General features: G+C 32.6%; 1 protein-coding gene across 4 annotated transcripts in view; it reads left to right on the top strand.

Moving 5' to 3' along the window:
* LOC148283830 (EGFR adapter protein-like) overlaps window positions 1-22,046 on the top strand; it is a 478,123-nt gene that overhangs the window by 243,594 nt on the left and 212,483 nt on the right. For all 4 annotated transcript variants that reach the window (XM_088243131.1, XM_088243132.1, XM_088243134.1 and 1 more), the window contains one exon: window positions 7,677-7,757. In XM_088243131.1, the coding sequence (XP_088099257.1) occupies window positions 7,677-7,757 (81 nt within the window). The remainder of the gene's footprint in view (window positions 1-7,676; window positions 7,758-22,046) is intronic.

Raw genomic sequence — 22,046 nt, 5'->3', positions numbered from 1 at the left:
AACAAAATGTACGTATGCAACAAAAATGAGAGTACAACAGGGCGTTCAAGAAAAATATTTATAATTTTGCCTTCTTATGATTTACCTAAATAGAGAAAATCTAGCCTGTCTAAAAAACATTTGAGCATAATTAAAACATCGTGAATCCCATTTTAAAAAATTCTTTTGAAACGATTTTTTTTTAATCGCACCAATAATTCACGATTTCTTTAAATTAATTGGATTTTCATTCGACATTTGTAAATGTTTCCAATGCATTCCTTTATTACCTGTAAATATGTGGCTATTGGTCGAAGAAGTGTCGTTCTTTCATACCGGTTTCGCTTCTGCTGGACTCGGAACCAAGGACAACAGGACGCAATAACGTGCTAGGATTGCTTTTTATCACGCAGCCAGTGGAGTAACGCTTCATCAGACATTCATTCCGCTTTTTGTAACTCCTTAATTAAGGCATTGCTTATGAATGAGCAATTATAATAAACTAAGACTGATTTTGCTGTTTGATTTCAACATTAATTGATTAAAAATTAATTGGTCCAATTTTGTTTTTGTAAACGCCGCGTAAATTGCTAATTAATGAAATATTTGCTTTAACTTTTGATGCGTTCTTCTCCCAAGTATATTTTAAAAACACAGTAGAACTCTAAACTCCGTCATGCGGATTGCCAAATATATAAGTTTTTAATTTTAATTTAATTGTGCAATTTACTTTCCTGGACACGTTCAAGTAAGTTTAATTTTATTTATATTATTTTATTTGGGAAATCAACAGTTCTACATACATATTTATAGTAAACAAGCAGATATAGTGTATAAGCTCAGAACTAATAACAGATTTCCACAAAGTATACAAAGTTAGTAAAGAAGATATATTACATATTTAATAAATGCATATAAGTTTAAACACATAAAAATATTATTTTCATGTACTCGTAAATATTTTTCAATAATCAAAGAATGTTTTTATATTTTTTAAGAACAGTAAGTTATTGTTAATTGGGTGGGATAAGAAAAAAAAATGATTGAAGAGAGGATAAAAAGGGGAAAGGAAATGTACACATTTATCATTATAATGTCTACTAAGTTACTTAATGCATTTTTAGTGTAAATTTTAAATCTGACAGAGTGCTGTTTGTGTAATCTATATCTTTAAATTTTGTATTGTACACTGAAAAAGTCCTACGAAAAAAAGCATTTTTAAAATACGATGTTTTACTTATTGGTACTGTCTACAAATCCTGGCTGGCACATGTATTGTTATTAAACAAAGTAGTTATGTACAGTCAACTATTCCTGTCATAATTTTGTTAAGCAGTAGTTGGTCTGCACACACTCTGCGGTATTGTAGAGGTGTGATTCCAATTTGCCGTATTATTCAAAGTAATAAAACCAGGCACTCATTAATCCGGATGATTGGAGTGTTACTGTACATACATATTCAATTGCCCGAACCGGGTTTTAGCTCCGTGCCTAAGTAGTGTTGGGGACTCATGAATCAGAGATCTAAGGTTCGAACCCCAAACCCCACTTTTCTGAAATTGATTCCCATTTTTTGATAGTGAGTTATTTACAACACGTTAGAAATGCCCCACAAAATTGAAGTATTTGGATAAATCAATACAAACACAAACAAAACAAGCCATCACACCGTTTTCTTGAAGGGGTATGCGTTGATAATAGGACGCCATATACATCTGTCTTGGCATACAGACCTCGCTTCCTTACATCGTCTCATGCACCCACGCTAATTATTCTTGCTCTTGACGTGTCCATCTTCAATCATTTTTTGGATTTGATTATGCCATGTCTTTCTCGGTCGTCCTTGTTTTTTGCAACCGTTCTTTCACTATCCATTTGTTTACTTTTCATTCGTTCTACATGTCCAAACTAACACATCGTCCCTTTCATGATTTTATTGATAAGATTGATCAAATTGGTTTTGTATTTTTGTGCAACTACTGTATTGAATGTGTTAGTTTGAGATTTTAATAATGGTCTAATTAGTGTCTTGACGAAGAGACGGTGCGTCTCGAAACTGGTAGACATAGAATAGTCGTTAAGTGTTTATATATAAATACTAAGTAACCATTTCGCTCACATAAATATACTTTACACACAAATTATCTGACACTTATTTACATTATGACAAGCATCACGTAAGCCATGGTTTCCTAAGAAAGCGGTGCTGTCATCTAGCTGCCGTCATGTGGCGGTGGATGACGTCATTAAAAAGTTGTCTGTACAAACTAATAGCCCAGGTTTCCTAGATAGCGTTGATTGTGAGCAGAACGTCAAACGTCAGTGCTGCCATTTGCAGGACGGCGGTCAGGAGGTGCGAACAGTCTTCGAACGGTTTTTTGGAAAAAATCGTAATGCTTTATGAAATGTGAAGAGCAAAGATTATAAAAAACCTCTGCTAAAACAAAATTTGTGGGAAATATCGGGACAACACTTGATATATCAGATACGTAGGTACTATAATTTAAATAATAAAAACTGTGTAATTGCTTGAAAAAAGTTTATTATTTATTATAATATTGTTTTAATATTTCAAAACATTTCTTATAATGATATTATTTCTACGTGGTTTATGTCTATATTTTGACTACTAAACAATATAACAAATTGCGGGCTTATTTCAGCGCAAATCTTTGAAACAATAAGTTGTCACGGATGCCAGATACCACTTTCTTTAAGTTTACATCTCTGGGCACCGTTAAGGTGGGCATCTTATTATGCCCACCGAATTACGGTATATTACGGCCGCTAGATAATGGCACCGCTTTCCTAGAAAACCATAGCTGTACACCAAAAGCACTTGAAGGAAACTGAACTGGTTCATTAAAAGGCTTCCGTGGTGTAGTGGTCAAAATACTTGTCTCACGCACGGAAGGTTCCGGGTTCGATTTCCGATGAGAACACAAAAAATAAATCTGACTTTTCTCAAGCCTAGTTGTTCTGTGTTGAAATTCACTGGTTTAATTTGGCCTTCTGGCCTGTTTTGGCGCAAAAAAAAGTATTTAAAAACAAATATAATTGTAATGCACGTTCCTTCATAAAAAAAATTAGTATTTGAAATTTTTTTCAAAAAGTTCTTAAGAATCATAAGCTTGTTGTTATTTTGTTAAGGTTTTAAAAATAAAATTCTAGTTATATTTATAATTTATGTGATTGGTTGATCGCAAATTTAGTTTTCTTTATAAAAATTATATACACACGAATTTTTATCTATTTACGCATAAGATATTGTTTGGTGACATAAAATACATTCCGCCTATATGTATGAACATATTTGTTTGTCCGACTGGATGAAAAATACGTTTGTGTGTGTGAAATATAGCCACTCGATTTCTATATCCTGAATATAGAAATCGAGTGGAGACAAGTCCACCTCGTTGTGAAGTAGTTGGCGCATTCGTCTATCATTCTCGAGTTGCTAGGTTCGAAACCTTTTAAAAAGGCAGTGAAATATTAATCTTAAATGTTGTTTTAACTATAATATTTTATCGTTTCTGGACTGGCATCCAAAGCGTAGGACTGATCACCTTACTTTTATGTAATATATTATCAATATACGCCAAACTTGATTTAGCGCAGTGCTTTATGCACCACTGGGTGCAGAAAGGAGAATGATTGTGTGATGACTCAAAATAGATTCCCCCTATAAAGTAATAAAAATGTTAATAAAAAATGACTTTAAATATTCAGGTCATTTATTTATTGAGTGTTCGTGTTTAAGAACTCTTAAACTTCATTTATTCGTTTTGCAATTTATTTTTGCGTCATCGTCAGTAAAATATATAAAATGGATTCACTGAATAAATAATTAAGCTCCGAGTGAACTACATACATTATGTAACATAAAAGCGCAATGAATGTTTCGTAGCGATTTATTCCATCATTTGAAGCACCCATTAAATAAACCCATAAACTAGCGATGCGCGTAACCGATTAACAGATATAACTGAATTATTCATAACGGGTTGTAATCGTTAAGATGGTCGATTGACCAAAATTATCAGTGGTTATCGGGTATTCTGTTACGGAAATAATCGGTAAGATGTTCAGTAACTTATTTGCAAGGTACAAAGGATATAATGTATCCAGATATATATCGCTGGGGTTCAAACTTTCAGTAGGGTTGCAGTGAGTCACATCTTGCTGGATGATGTGATTCAATAAAATGCTGTGAACGCCCAGTTGCATTCCACCGGCAACACTTCTGACTAGTCCAACTCGTTAGCGTTTAGGTCATGAACCCCGGGTAATGGGATCACACTTATAACGGTGTGATCACAAAAAAAACGAGAGGATGAAAGGCGAGTTTTTGGCGCCTCAAAACCAAAACCAACCAGCTATGTGAAGGTAACCCCGATATAAAATCCACCAGAGAAGGCAACGGGAAACCACTCTGGTCATATTTTCCCAGGAATCACTACGGCGAGTACATCAATAAGCAGTCGTCCTGGCTGCGAAATGTAAAATTAGCTCAGAACAAATACATATGCTTTCACTGTTGTGATCGCCAACGTCGGGGGGACCCGGCAAGGCACTAGAAGAAGAATATATCGCTGAAATATGTAAATAAATTTAAAAAAATACATAGAGTAAAAACATTTTTGAGAAGGGAATATGGAAGTCTAGGGCTTATGACAGGGTTAGACAGGGCTTATGACCGTCGTGGGGGTACGGGCGACCACTCGCCCGGCCCCCCCACTCTGTTCCGACGGCCGGCCACGTAAATAGCGGCGTCCGCCCGCGCGCGGGTTTAGTCGACAGTACGCCGCGCGGCGAGCAACATACAAATATGAATACACTTACAAATAGACACACAATACAAAATACATACATTAAACACAAATAATCCAATCTTTTCCTATTCTATACTTTCCTCGGTATAGCCAAGAGCGAACCCGAAAGTGGATCGAATCGCCTTTATTATGGATTCGGCCCTTGGCTTTCACATATACCGAGGACTTAAATTATCACATATTATTTATAAACAAACAATATCACAAATTATACAATCAGATGTGGCTTCTATCGTTTTCAGCGCGTCCGGAACACATTGGAATTATTGATATATAATACATTGAGTTAACAAATTACAACAGGGACGGAGAATACCTTAAAGAAGGGGATATGGAAATCTAGGCATTAACAGGGCTTATGACCTGTCAACGGCTGGTTTAAGTGGCCACTTTACACTCTGTATAACACTCACCATTCTACCCATGCTTGAACATCCACATTTTCCTTAACTCTTTCATTTGTTGACTTTAGTGAAGTAACCACTTGAACCAGCCAATAATAATCATAAGCTCTGTAAATGCTTAGACTTCCACATTTCCTTCTCAAAAATGTTTTTCCTCTCTGTTGAAATAAATTTACATATGTAAATTTTATTTATAATTTAGTCTCTTCGTTTTTCTGAGATATTCCTGCATTTCTCCATGTTCCACTTTACCGAGATTCCCTGGACACCATAAAGTCGCGTTCGTTACGAGAACCGGAATGGGGAGTCACCCGGAGCAGGAGAATAATATGCAGCAACAGCAGCTCTAGAGATATTATTTTCATTCTTTGGTTCTTGTTCAGTCCAAATGTGGAGGTAGGCTGGGGAATGAAAAGACCGCAAAACTAGCATTCCCATTTAAATATTTTAACCAACACCCTTAAGGCATTAGTCACATGTCATACGCCAATGAAGACTCCCCGTTATTTTTTATTCATGGTATTTCAATAGTTAACTTGATAAAATATTGATTTCTGTTTTATCCTTTGTGATTTTCCTTGTTTAAAAAATGTTACATCCGTATTTATTTATTTTGTTGTTGTTGAGTATTTGTTAGGTTTGGTCATGCCGTGTCTTTCTCGGTCTTCCTCTATTTCTGCATCTATCAATATTTGCATTGCAAATATTCTTAGCGGTTCTTTCGCTGTCCATTCGCTCTACATGTCCAAACCAGCGCAGAGCTCCTTTCTTGATTTTGTCGATAATGCTTGTCTCAGCCTTACATAATGTACGGATCTCAACGTTTGTGCATCTGTCGTACATAGTTTTACCACACATTCGCCTGAGAGATCGCATTTCGAGAGTATTTAGCGTACTTTCATCCCTGTTTTTCCAAGTCCATACTTCGCTCCCATACATCAGGGTCGGGACCTGGACTCCGTTGCGAACTGCTAATTTTGCCTCTTGTGACAAACATTTATTTGCCATATTGAATATTTTTTCATAAAATTTTTGAACCGGGCTTTATAAACATTTATAAATACTTAAGATATTACTGATAATTCTTTCCAAAACCGATTACCGATTATCGTAACTATAATTTCCAAAATCGATAACCGATTATCTTAACGATTATTCCATTTTTTAACGGTTATTTTTTAATGTTGTAATTATTATTCGGTTATAAAAATAATTTGGTTATTCGATTATCTTAACAGATTATCGGCATGACTTCCATAAACCAAATCTTCTTTGCGTTCCGACTCACTTTTCTCAAATAAAAGGACGGTTTGTCTTTTTTATTGATTTATTTATGACCCCCAGAGTTAATATCTTTTTTATTACAACATAAATCAAAGGAAACTTCCGCAACGTGTCTGAAAAAGGGTGCCCAGAACTACGGTTAAAAAGAGATTGTTCAATATCCAGTTAACTATTACTGGAAAATTAAGTTAGTATATTTATAGTAAAGTTTTGTGAGTTTTTAATTCAAAGTGCGAAGAAAGTGACAAATCTAGTTTAGGGTGTTATAGAAAAATAGGTCAACCCAAATTTCATCATCATCCCCCTTAGAGCACCCAATGGTGCATAGGGCACTGGATTAGTTTATCAATGGCAGCGTATCTTGTTCATTTTTTTGAAAGATGCATGTACAAAGATTTACTTCCATATTTTCTTCTCAAAAGGTTTTCTCTGTTGAAAAAAAAAATATTAGACATCTCTTATGATTTTTAATGTCACATATTGTTTGTCAGTTATCATTATCAAATGATAACTTCAATTTCTTGAATTGAAATTATTTAAATTTTAATAAAATAAAAACTGTGTTATTATTTTTTCTCTCTAATCAGGTGGGAGATATTGCATTTTTACTAAGAATTGTAGAAATATTAAATTACTGAAGATGACTTATTTAAAAAAAAAAAAATTATACCACTTACAATTATTATTTATCATAGTGTTAATAATGAATACCATTATTTGAATATACATAAGTTTGTCTATTTTCTTTTTTCATAATTGAAAAAATGTTTAAAACTTTTTGTATTTTGAAAACGGAATTTTTAGGGCTTACGTTTGAAAGCGTTCTTGACATTATGTTTTAAGAATTATGAAACAGATTTTTGTAAATGCAACCTTGATTTTCACCAAAATCACGCTATTAAAATAATCCAGATTAAATTAAAGTCACATAGCATAACAAAACACACACACCCTCACATATTATATATACATATTATACACGCATGAACACACCCTTAAATTCATATACTCACAGATTTGCCTTCTTCCAATTAATAATGTTAACTTAAGAAGTTAGCGTATAAAAGTGAAATACATTTTACGTAACATTATATGAATCATTTACATATGTACAATTGATACAAATTAACTTTGTTTTTATAAATTAATTTTTAAAAACGTGATGTTTATTTTTCAGTATATGGGATCATTCCCAGTAAATGGGACGGACCAGGCGTCCAGAGCTGAACTAGTGACCAAACAACTTCATCACATGAAGGTAAGATCAAATAAAGTAAATTCTTGTTATTATAAAAATGCAATTTATCGCAAAGATTTCCTCGCCGTGATGATTCTGCAGACGGCCTGCAATGTCTACTCAATCGGCTTGTTGGAACAAATTTTTATAATTAATTATTTGTTTGTCAATAAATAACCTCAATCAGCGTATGCAAATGAGGAACTTCAGCCCTACGGGAAATAGGATATAATAAATGTTTTCTTGCGCGTGGTAAAAATTGAAGCCGTAAATTTTATTACAGTTTTCTAAAAATGTCCGAAAAAAATAATTGAATAAAAACGAACTACTTTTACGACGTCACTAGTTTATATGAATCAACCAAAAATAGACCACCAACTATGCACAGAACTCTCCTCTAATTTGTTTGGAGCATTATTATAAAGTATTTTTCAATAACACAGACATATTTAACTGCAGTAAACTCACTTTTAAAACAAAAATAAAAAAACTAATATATGAAAAAAAATATCTTTCTTTATAAAAAATTAAAAAATTACATTGTAAATTTAAGTTGTTTCTATTCACTCATGTCAAACACACACTCACCCGTGAAAACACACACACTCAAACACATACTCAAATGTCAAACACACACTCACCCGTGAAAAGTGGCGCTATAAAATATTGTTCAAAATATACTATCACGGGTAGGTAGAGTTTGCAACGAAGAAATATTTAGTAGCATAAAAAAATAAAGAGAATTACTAAATAAAATTAAGAAATGAAAGCTAGAATACTTCGAACGTTTTCCGTGAGGAGAGAAATACGAAATTGTTTGTATCATATTATAAAGACAAGTTGAAGGAAAACGCAGTGTAAGAAGAAGACGTATCTCTTGGCTTAATGATTTAAGAGAATAAGTCCTCTCTAGCTCCAAATCCTTAATCAGAGCAGCGCGGCGGCGAACAAAATAAAAATTACCGTGATGATAACAAGCCTACGTATTTTGAAATTGTACTTTTTTGAATGCATAGAATTTAGATGATTATTAAATACAGATGTAAAGCTTTAGTTGCCGAATTTACCATAAATTTATTTGGCCTGTTTAAATGAAAGAAGATATAAAATATTTATTGAATGTATTTTTTTTACAAAAATATTTCATAGTTTCTGGACTAGTGTTCGAATTTGTTTTGATTAGATATAAATACCACCTTGGCGTGGATAAATAAATTATGCGTGCTTGAGAAGATGTATAAATGTAGGTAATTGCAAGGTATCTATGAAAAGACAGTGTGATTTAGCGTTCAATCCCGTTTGCCTACCTCCATGGAGAAATGAGTTTGAGAATCAAGAAAAATCTATAAAAAAAAATCAACACGGTGTCAGTTATTTTTGTGCAAATTCATAAATCTTGATGAACTAACAGCTGTACTTAGAATGGATAGTTAAAATAAATTTTCGAAATTTCAATTCAAATTGCGAATGCTGAGTCACTGTTTTCCTAATGTGACGTCATAATCTCGAGCGTTGACTACCTTACAACTCAAGAATGAGTAGTAAGGTAGTCACCTGAACACTGAAACTAAAATAATAAATAAAGATAACACCTATATGAGAAGTCAGTTAGAATATGCTTCAATTATATGGAATTCTCAATATAAAATATTGACGAGTGTAAATAATCTAGAAAGGATAAATAAAATAAAAAAAAAATTTTTTAATACAAATTTTATTGTACACTCAATGCAATTCAAACTCTGGAGCATAGAAGAATCAATTATTCCTTTTAAAAACTAGTAAACAACGTCTTGGACTGCCCTTTACTCACAAGTTCTAAAGAATATATTGTGCCCAACAAAACAAGACTACATACTACATTTAATTTGCCAGTTCTTCTTTCTGTGCCATATCAGGTCTCCCGACGTTGGCGATCACTCTAGAGTAGGCATTCCGGTCCTGCGCCAACTGGAACAGCGCCTCAACCCCGCGCATTCCCGTCCAGTCGCGGATGTTTCTCTTCCTTCCAACTCCACGCTTTCCTTCGATCTTTTCAATCATGATTAGCTGTAGGAGTGCATATTTGCTTCCGCGCGTGATATAGCCCAGATATGCGAGTTTTCTCTGTTTTATTGAGGACAGTAATTTTTTTTCGGCTCTGGCTCGTCTCAACACCTCCACGTTGGTCACTAAATCTGTCCACGGCATTCTCAGCATTCTCCGGTGAAGCAACATTTCAAAAGCCTCTATACGGTTCATAGAGTTCACCTTGAGAGTCCATATTTCAACCTCGTAGAGCAGTATTGACTACACATAGCACTTGACCATCCTCTGTCTCAGTTTTAAATTTAGAGTATCACTGCAGAATAATGATTTCATGCCATTGAATGCTGACCGTGCTATTTCTATTCTGCATCTAATTTCCTTATTAATTTGCCAGTACCTAGGACTAACTAAAAAAAAAAGATTTTTTCTTTAGAGCATGTCTTTATTATAATACTGTTCTCTCCGGTTACGCAGACATTTTTCATCACTCCTATATGAAATATAGAATATTCCTTATGACAGTACGCCTGTTTGCTGTTAAGTTATACGATGTCAGTAATTATGCCTGTTTATTATTATATTTTGTACCATCTACGATATGTTTTTTATTATTCTTTAAATGTATTTTATTTTAATTTACTTTATTTTTATAACAATGTATAAAGGTACATATATGAAACTTTATTTTATTTTTTATTTGCATCTTCTAAGTGCCCAACATTTCTAACATTTAAAATTTATTTTATTTTGATACCTATTTTGTACCCATATTTATTTAACAGCTTACATCACCGTGGAAAATTTATATTGACTGTTTTCACAATGAAGAACTTCAATCCTACGGGAAATTGGATACAAAAAGTTGTTTTCTTACGCGCGGTGAAAATTATAAGATTAAATTGTACTGTAAAATTTCTTGAAAATGTACGAAAAAAATATAAATAAATATTTTAATAAAAACGCACTACTTTCAATGGCGTCACTGGTTCATATGAACCATCCAATGATATGAGGGCTTTGAAGGATATCCGGTTTGGTCACCGTAAACGAACCAATTGGAAGAGTAATTTCAGAAATACAAAACTTTAAAAAATCATAGCGCTGATAATACGATGTAAAAATAAAAATAAAAAATATTTAAAAATATTTTAAATAAAATTTGGCCTAGTTTAATAATATATAATAAAAATAGAAAAAAATACACTGAACTTCCTCATTTTAGGGTCAAAATATATTTTTATTTTCCACATGCAATATATGTAAAAACGGTTGTTTTCTTCCTAAATAAATAATAACATTAAACAGATAATCTAAAAATATCTCCAAACAATATAAAACCATTGTTTTAAAAATTAAATCCGCGTTCTCTCTTTTTTTGTTTCTTGCTGTATCGATATAAACAAATGGTACATCGGATAGACTTCAAAATCTGTTCCTTAGTTGAGTCAAGTCAAGCTTAATCGAGAGACCAACCCCGAAAATAAATAGGAAAGGTGGAACAAGTCTTGAGGCATGATTCAGAATAGTGTATAACTTTGTATTTTATTCATACATATGTTGTATATACTAACATTTACCCGCGGCACAGTATTGGCAGAAATTATTAAGGTAATTAATTAGTTTGGTCGTTTAAAACTAAGGTTTTTTCCGATATCGAAAGAAGCTTGTATCGATTGTTGGTCATCTACCTATCTATAGCTTTGTAAAAAAATTCGACAATCCGTTAGTCTATGGTGACGTAGCAGCGGTATTCTGTAAAACGAAAACCAAACGAAACTAACCATAGATAAAGCAAGTAAATAATACAAATTTAAAAAAATAATTTCAAATTGATTATCTTTAACAACCCATCTTACCACCTATTCATTTTCAAATATTGCTCATCGTTGATATTTTTCAATTTTTTTTCTTGTTTTAATAAGTATTTTTAATTTACTTTTCACCTCTTCGGTTATCACTGAGACGTGAAGGAAACACAAAAAAAAACATCAAATACATTTTCGTTTTTATTATGTCATAATGGATTATACATTATTTTTAATGTTCTAATTTGTTCCATTGAGTATGAGTAGACAAATTGCAATTTAATGCTGAGCTAAACTTATTGATTTAAAATAAAATATAGATATATTAAGTCGCTTAAATAAAACGATAGACAAAAAAATCTGGCCTTAATCTGATATCTCCAGAATAAGTTCGGTGAAAAATGAAGACCAGGCATAAATGGAAAGTCGTGGTTGTAGAAAGATTTATGAAAAGTTGGAGAGTCATTCAACTCAAACTTTTATTCCCAAAATTTCAATCGCCAACCTTGCTAAGGGCTGTAAAAATCTCTAGCAATGTAATTTTATCCTTCTTGGTCTGAGAACACAGTTATCCTTTTATTAAATTCTCCGAGGGATCGTTTTGTGGAGGAGTTTTTGCGAGGACATGGTTAAATTATGCACCCTGAGGGTAGAGGACAGAAAGGAATGGAATTCGGCAAAAAGGAAACTGTTACTAGAACCGCCAATGGTGTACTTAAACAAGTTTTATAATATCATTTATAACTTGATACATTGTTTCATTTATTCTTATAACCTATTTGCTTACTATATAGTCTTACTAGACGTGTTTATGGGTTTTCAAAATATTTTTCAAATTTGTCGAAATCTATTCACAAAAATAGTAAGAGTAATGCAAAATTATTTTTAAAGGGTTACCTTAAAGGTTTTAGAGGTTTAAACGCGTACATGTAATATTTTAGGTAAACATATACAATACACATGCTTTAAGTTTCAAAAAATTGCATTCATGCGATTTAGTTTAAATAAAAAAAAAACATGTTATTGATATTTTTTACGTAATGTAATATTAATAAAAAAAATTATTTGGTCATGTAGAATGGATGACAAAAAAATGGTTAAACAGTTATGTATGACGAAAATGATCGATAACGTGAGACGAGAATGACCAAAAAAGACGTGGCATGATCAGATAAACCAAAATCTTAAGTCTTGCCGTGTCAAAAGTAGGCAGATTCGAAGGGCATGTATGACAAGATGTATGAATGTGGAAGAAGCTAGAAATGTATGCCAGGATAGACGTGTGTGGCGGTTTTTCCTCTCTGCTTACCCCTAAGGGGAGATGTCGTGATGGTAGTAGTATATTTGTTCTTAAGATGTTATGAACTAACTTAGTAAAATATAAATAAAGGAATAGTAAAATCTAAACATAAACGTGTTTTTTAATTTGACTAATAAAATATAAAAAAAAAAAATGTAACACTTTATATACATAAAATATACAATAAATATACATATAAGGGCGGAAATATTTTTTAAGGCGATTTCTTCCTACCTACCCGAACCGTTTAGTTTGAGAAAATTACAAGTACATATAGATATTTAATCTTATGATTTTATACAAAATAAGAAACAAAGAAAAACAAAAAAATATTAAAAATTAATTCTATACAATGAAAAGAGAAGAAGGGATTGGAAGAAAAGAAGAAGAATAAAGGAACAACTTAAGTATGTACATAGTGACATTTTAATTATGACTTAAATATAAATAAAGAAGGGGCGTCTCTAAAATTAGTGGATAGATTGTTGCATAATCGAGAAGCTACTACTGCGAACGAGGAGGCAAAACAACTAGAGTTATGAAAGGGTTTTAAAAGGGTTCTGTCGTTACTAGAACTAAGAGATAGTCCGTGTTGCGATAGAGATATACCAATTTATATAAAAATTACATCATTCCATGTCTACTCCCTAGCTGAAGTATTAGGTGTCCGCAAAGATCCTACGTGCATCTCTATCGGCTGCTAGATCCTTCGCATCCTCCCAAGTCAAGTTCACGTCCCGTAATTTGGACATAAATTACCGACAAACAGTCAGCAGCAGACGTCCAGGGCCCCGATTACAATAAGTGTTCACACAGTTATCTTCGACCGTCTATAAAGAAAAACTGATATTTGTTTACGAAAATGAGTATATTTGCATGGAAATTTAAAATATCTTCGTCGGTAACCTATAATTGAACATGTTTAGAAGAAAAAATTGTATGCATATTCTACTTTTTATACAGAAAACTTAATTTTCCTTGTAGATAAAATTGAAGATAAATGTCAACTTCCCATTGTAATCCGGGCCCAGGACGTCAAGGACGAGTAAAGTGGGCAAGCGTGGTTAAGGTTCTTAGGAGGTATCCGCAGTATATGCCCAGCCAACCGTATCGCCCCCGCTTGATGACACACAGATCAAAATGACTACTTTCAACATAAGAAAACAATTGACTTAAAAAAGCAATCATTACGTATGAATTAATTTGAACATGTGTCTTTTTTTCCAAGCTTTCACTGATGTATTTAGTATAAGGGGTTGCTATGAAACCACTCAAGTGAACGAATAAAAGCATGTCAAAAATATTTACTACCGGTAGTAAAACTAACTATTGAATTCTCGAGAATTATTTTTCATTATGAGGAATTACCGTAAAAGCATTTTGATTGAAAAACTTTATCAAATGTGTAAGGAAAACTTTTTTTTAAATTTAGTGCCGGCAGAATCAACGTTTATTTAAGTGGAGTCCAGTTTTATTCTTACACTAGGAAAACAAAATATTAAATAAATTAAGTACGTAATATAAATTACAAGTAAAGTTGCTTATTATTTCATGAGATTTAACCTGTTCTGATATAAAATAATTTGCAATAATTATTAGTCAGATATTTTTTATATATCTGAATAAACCGAATTATTTTTAAAAAGAAGACAAGATTTGACTGACACAAAACTGCCAAATTGTTTTCAAAATGTTTTCGTTTTCTTGACAATAAGTACAAAATGTTATCATTGAAAGAACCCTCCGATTAGTAAAATGACGTTTCTTTTGGAACGATTAAATAAATAAAAACTAATTGCTTTTCTAAAATAGAACTTTTGTCATCAATATTTTGAATATATTCACGTGCTTCCAGGAAAATGCGTGTTTTTTAAAAGAAGGAAAATTTAGAATGTTTGGAATCGATGAAATGTTATCAGTAAAAAAAAGAATTAAACATTTTTGGGCCTATAAAATATGCATGTCTCTGTGCGAGCCTCGTTTTACTATGTGGTTTCTAACACACGATTCCTTCTTTGACTTGAACTATTGGAATTACTTGTAAATAAATTTTGGTTCTTAAATATATATTTTAAACATCGAAAACAATATATTTGTCTTATGCTTAAAAGTTTAGCTTCTTGGAACAATTGGAAAAAGGGAAAAGTGCGATTTTTGTGATGCATTATTTTTAATATATATTTTTGAACCGTTTCTAATCGTTTAATATGGTTATTGTATGGTCCCCCCATCCAATTATTCCATAGGAAAGCGATGACTGTACAAGTGCATAATATACCATTTTAATAGTATTTGGCTGGGCGTAAATACTTAGTCGTTTGAACACGTATTTTTTCCGTTTTTAAAAATTATTTATCATATTTGTAATACCGTACGGCCGAAAGCGACAGATAAAACTTGGCCCTTTTTTGGGTTTTTGGATGGTCCATTAAGAAAAAAATATCAAAAAAGCAAAAACATTAGAGACACGCCAATGCTTAATATCTACAGTGTGCAAAAATCACTGGTCTAGTGCCATAATTTAGGGATAAAATAAGGGAATATGTTTGTATGAAGAAAAGTCAAAGCGCCTTTCCTATTATGATGGGGAGGAAAGGAGAAGTATGAATTTACTAGGTGTATGCGTATATGGTGACCATTACAACTTATCTATTATGGTGAAGGTGTATGTAGGTGGAATCCAAAAATACTTAAAAATATGAAATTTATTGAAATGTTTTACAAAAAAGTTGATGCTGTAAATATTAATAATGAATAGATTGCATTTCAGAGTAATAACGCGCTACAGCTATAGAGTGTTGCAAACTTTTGGTTTGGTTTTTCGTTTAACAACAAACGTGTAACGATTGGTTTAATCACTGTGCTTGCGATTCTTGACCTGAGTACCTACGGCCCATTGTTGATAAACTATAGCCTACTTGGTTATTGTTCATTCTAGAATGGTTTTTATCAATATTGGCGGCTCTATAGCGGTAGCGCATTATTACTCTGAGGATTGCACCTTCTTTATTAAAAATCCATATCAACATTGGTATTTTACTACAAGTATCGGTTAAATCGTGTTTCGATGGACCCCTACTTAACTAAAATAATATTGGATGTATTTTTTTATTTTTTTATTTATAAATCATATAACACAAAGCATAATACATTGAATTACATTCCCAGGTGTTACAATAACTTAATTAGGGACATAAATAAAATTAACATTTTGAAAATAACACATATTGAGAACAACAAAGAAACAAAGCAGGTTTAGCACCTTTATAACTAAATATACAAAAACAATATATACGCCTAAAACCTTTTCCTACACAAGCAGAATAAATCTATATAGAAAAACGCTTTTAAGAATATAAAAAAAGGAGTGAATCCACTAAGGGAGATAAAGTCATTAACATCACATGCCATGCAGATGATGCTGTCATAGTGATGATGAGAACATATCCATCTCAGTTAGTAAATATCTGTATGCCTAAGAAATGTCGGATAGTACAATGAACACATGATTATTGGAAACATAATTCGGATATCCAAAACGTGTATCGGACCAAATTATGGTGTATACAACAGAGGCAAGGTAAAAAAAATACGAAAAACCAAGTAGAAAAATTAAATAGAAAAACTAAATAGAAAAACCAAATAACTGCTCAGAACGTCAGAGATGAAAGCACTAAAGGAACTCGCGGGGAAACCTAAAAGAGGCAGAATCTAGAGTCAAGAAGTTAGACGGATTTGCGATACCTATTGCATAGTAAATAGATTATGGAGAGATTACGTCCGTAATTCCATTAATCGAAAGCTTTAAAATCCCCTTGACCTTTGCTCACAAAATCCCGGCCATTTGCCGTCTGCCCAGAAGACCACTAAGGAGAGGGAAGAACAGCTGAAACTCAAAGTCTCAGGAGTTGGCTTTTAGCTGATACCAAATTAATCGATCTTAACCGAGAAGAAGAGGAAGATTAAACTTTCAGAAATAATTTTCACTCAGATCTTCCAAGAAAAGGTTTAGGTAGAAGTCTTTGAGAGCCACGCTTTGCAATTTACCCATTTCATTTTCTTTAATTTTGGTCGGTAGTTTATTATACAGCGTTCGAGAGATATTCTCCAAGGACTTTTTACCAAACTTGGTAGAATGAAATTTTGGTATATGCAGGTTTTTTGAGCTGCGCGTATTGTGGCTATGGATATCGCTATAAACTATTTATTTCGTGAAACTAATAATAACCCTTGACTTATTTCATAACGTTGCATTGTTTGTTAATAAAACGCGAGACAAGTTGCTTGAATTATTATCTATGCTTAGAGTACCGACTTGCCATTGCAAAATAACATCCTACAGGTCATAAGTTCATATAAATTCTACAACTATGCTAACCTCTGTCTACCGGCTGATTTAACAGTTATAGTATATTATGTCATCGAGACTTTTATGGGACAAAATAAATTATTTGAATAAATTTGTCACAACTGCTAAAAGCCTGATGAGAGTTTTACCGATATTCCTAGGTGATTTCGTTTAGACTGACAATAACAAAAAACAAAATATCCAGTCTAATAAAATATGATGATGTCATATTTTAAATCCCACTGCATAATTATAAGCTGACTTTACTTGCGGCTTTGCTCGTATGGCATTAGGGAGAAATCAGTTTTTTTTAAAAAAATATTGATTTATATTTATTAATTAAAATAATTGATTCGTGTTTTTTTTTCTATAGAATCAATTTTTATAATTTTTTTAATATTAAAGCTTTAGCTTTCCAAAAAAGAGACTAGTTCTTGTGCTTGGAGAGTGACTTACACTGTTTTATTTAGTTCGGCAGTTAATGCGTGTTGTAGTTAATCAATAAGAATTTTCTTGATGGAATTGAATATTTTATTAATATATGCAAGATAAAAGTAGCTCGTGTCGATTGCCGGTCCTCTAGCTATCACTATGGAAAAAAACATGACGATCCGCAATCTATAGCGATGTTGCATTGTAATTCTGTTTACCAATCCAAAATCCTTCTCCCAAACCAAAATCAATAATATACAAAGCAGCTAACATATGGAAATTTAAATAATTAATTTCAAATGGATTATTTTTGACATTCAACTTTACCGCCTACTTATTTTCAACTAATATGTTGCTAATTGTTCATATTATATTACATATTTTAATTTATTTGCGTTTTTTATAATTTTGGGTGGAAAACAAGTATCTTATTTTACTTCTTACCTCTCCGTCTATCCCTGTGCGAAACACCATACCAATTGGACTCTCCGTTGAAACGTAAATAAAGCACAAACAAACACACTTTCATTTTTATAATATAAGTATGGATTATATAGTTGAAAAAACTGAATTTTACTCCCTTGGGAGGGTTTACAATTAAAAATTATTTCAACAGAAGAAAAACCTTGTTTAAAGGGACATATGGAAGCATTTACAAGGCTTATGACTTGTTAATGGCTAGTGTGAGTACCAACTTTACACACTTTAAGTTTATAGAAACAATTTGGGATGACAAACAAAATTCCTCTCTGATTTAAATTTATTTCAACAGAAATGGGAAAACATTTTGGAGAAAGGAATATAAAAGTCTCGGCATTTACAGAACTTATGACCTGTTATTGGCTGGTTTAAGTGGCCACTTTACACGCTGTGTAACATTCACCATTCTGCCAATGTTTGAACATCCATATTTCCTCAGGTCATAAGCCCTGTGAATACCTAGACTTCCATATTCCCTTCTCAAAAATGTTTTCCCTCTCTGTTGAAATAAATTTGAATATGAATAACTCCCTAGGGAGGAAATTCAGCCAGTCTGCAAGCATTTGGACATATTTAAACATTGTTGAAATTCCTCTCTCTAGATATTTTGTGATACTAAAAAGACATCTCATCAGAGATAGAGAAATTGATTATGTATGATAAATTAAATTAAACAAGTAATCATCAGTTATCTGGTTGTGGTCGCATGTCACGAATTTTGAATTGGGAAGTCCAAAGTTCAAACCCCGCTCTACTACAACTTGTCACAAATTTTTTAGTTCGGCCATTTTATGCATGTCCCGGAATTAAAATATTTGGGAAACAATAATTTTATTTTTTTGCTATAAAGTAGGACACAAGTGAGTGGGTAGCTATATAAGTACCTACCGGATAAGTTGTCTACTGCAATTACAACAATATATTTTGGAGTCGTACATTCCTGTTGCAAAGTTAACTCGAAGTTCCGATAGATATCGAATCCGAGTGAACCCCCACGAACCAATGCAATGCAATCTCTGCGTGGCTTGCCAACTACAACCTCCAACTTACTGCAGCCCGTATACTAGGTATTGGAAGACCGGGGGACTTACTTTGCACTCACTCGTCGCGTGCGACATTCGTAAATTTCTAAACAAATTTCAAGAAGAGTGCATTGAAAAACGGTTGACTTTAACTAGAGTTCCCCGAAGCATTTGACATTAAGGGCCGGTTGCATCAAAGTTGGTATAAATTTAGTTTAAAGTTAAATATTTATACTTAGTTACGGCTCAAAATCTGGTAACTGAAAAATTCCGTTGCATTATTTTACTTAAGTTAAAGTTAAGAATGTTGCCACTGTAAAGGTTTCACGCTAAAAATTGTTGGGATTTTTGCGCAAGCACGTACTTATTTATTTACATGTAGCAATACACATGCCCCGCGACGCGTCTTTGGGCACAAACGTTTAAATTTCGTTCCAATTTTCAGTGTGTGCGAAAGGGCGAAGCAACACTGCGCATTCGGAGAAGAAAATAACAAAAGGGACATCGTCCTTTTTGAACTAGATAAAAAATTAAAAGAGCAAAAGCCAAAACAAAATGAGGAATTTTTTACTCTAGAAGTAGAGCAAAGAAAGGACATTTTTCGGGCAACTATGGCAGCCTTAAATGCCCAGAAAGAGTAAGCTGAGCTCAATCTTGCTATATTTAAAAATAAATAAACAGCATTTCAATACAGTCATGATTTAGGTTTATTTTACACCACGCCGCTGATGATCAAGTCCTGTGTTTTGAAAAATAACTCTTCCCACAAAAAATGGTCCGTTCGTGGTTTGAACAGTTTTTTTTCGGTTTAGAATATTCTCGATGATAAATTCGTCATCGGAAGACGAAAAATCAGATAAAATTTTGTGCAACTTTTCATAGATCAATCAATAGATTTCAACACTCACGACGCTTTTTTGACAGATGGCAGATCGCATTTAACTTTAAACTTAACTTTAAACGGTCCCCTGGCGGCCGCAAATAAAAGTCACTTTTTTGCTAATATTTAGTTAACTTTTTTTGATGCAACGCATTTTGACATAAAAGTAACTTTTATTTGACTTTAGCCCTGACTTTAACTTAACTTTTGTCGATGCAACCGGCCCCAAGTCTCACATGCGAGATGTACTCTATGTTCTTGAAACCGTCAAATTTTTTTTATCCAAAATGATTGCTATTTATCTTACGAATTCATGTCCTGAAAGCTTGCTTACTTTTAACATTACTGTGCCTACTTTTATGTTGGCAAACCGGGAGCCCTTTGCTGCATTTGCTCTTGAAGTCGTGTATGTGCTTGTTTGCTTAATATTTATTTTATTAGGTAAACAAACAGTATGTACACAAATATTGCCAATTTATTTGTTTATTAGTGTAAGAAACTCATGCACACACCAAAAAAATGTTTACACTTAATACAATAATTTAAATTATGTTAAATATAATAAATGTACTAGAAACGTAATGAAAAAATATGTATATAATAATTAAGTTAAATATCTGCTTCTCTAAAAATTTCTTTAATTTTTGACCAAAATTTACATACGTTGTCGCAAAAAATATCAGCCTCAGCAAATATATTGTTACATTGGTCGCATATTCCAGGTATTGTAGATTATTTAAAATAGTTTGTTGACGCGTTTTCTGAGTAAAACAGAAGATTTTGTCTTGTTGATCTAGATGGCACACGGAATGGAAGTCTTTTAAATAGGTTAGAAGAATCAATTTTATTATTTATTAATTCAAATACAAAAAAACTGGTCTAACATTATTCTTTGATTTTTAAGTGAGTTTATTTCATGGTACTGCATAATTTCAACGAGGCTAGAGAAGTTAATGCTTAACCGGTAGTCGACCTGCTTAAATTTTTTTTGTTGGAACCTTTCTAGTCTATCAATACTTACATTATAGTAAGTTAATATGTTAATATGACAACAAAATTGAATTGAGCAGATTAAAAACCAGTTAACCAATTGATTTTTTTTTGAGTATACGCTTGATAGATATGCTTTGATCTGTCAAACATTGTTTGTGTAAAAGGCCGGCCAATAATCGTTTAATGGCAGGAATAATAAATGTATTTGATTATTGAGTAGAACTATACTGATATTATAGCAATGCTGAATTTACCAAGAAGTATTGTTTTATTTATCATGAAAATAAATAATTTTAAATCTGCTATCTATCAAATCTTCTAGGAGCAACTTTTGTTTTTATGGCCCAATGTCCAGAATGCGTGGATTAGACAATTTGTGACGCAAATTTTCAACACAGAATTTTTACGTACCAACCAGACACTTTTTACCCTAGTGCCTTTGCCTTTCTCAAAACCCTTGAGATTTTTATAATTCGAGAACATTATTGTGACAAAAACAGACAAATCTCAACACTTTTTTAATTTATCTAAACTCGCTTTGTAATATACGTGTGCATATTATATGAAACAGAAATAATATTTGAATTGCTTTTTGTATTTGAAGTCATACATATTTTAGAAACGATATTAACTGATGTTTCCAAATTGTGCATGTTTAATATATATTGTATTATTTTTCAATTTCCAAATAAGTACATAAATCAATGACTGAATGAAAAACACAGATATGTGTGTGTGTGAAATAATAAGTCCACCTGTTAATGTAGCGGTTAGTGCGTATAATGTTTGGGAACCTAGGTTCAACTCCTGACATGGTAGACGCTGATTTTAAAGTTTGTTGTTTACTGCAAAATTTTGTTGTTTCTGGACTAGCACCTGAAGCGTTAAACAAGTCGCCTTACCTTCCATGTTAACAAAAGGGATATATATACGGTGTAATTGGAATTCCAATGTACTTTCCTATGCACCACTTGGTCCAGATAGGTAAATAATTATAAAGGTGAACTTTATTATAAAAACAA

Source organism: Micrasema longulum, unplaced genomic scaffold (genome assembly GCF_059751315.1).
Source record: "Micrasema longulum isolate JH-2025_06_02 unplaced genomic scaffold, ASM5975131v1 h1tg000191l, whole genome shotgun sequence".
In the NCBI taxonomy this organism is placed as follows: Eukaryota; Metazoa; Arthropoda; class Insecta; order Trichoptera; family Brachycentridae; genus Micrasema; species Micrasema longulum.
The sequence above is the reverse complement of the archived record's forward strand: the minus strand, read 5'-3'. Positions and strand labels throughout refer to the sequence as shown.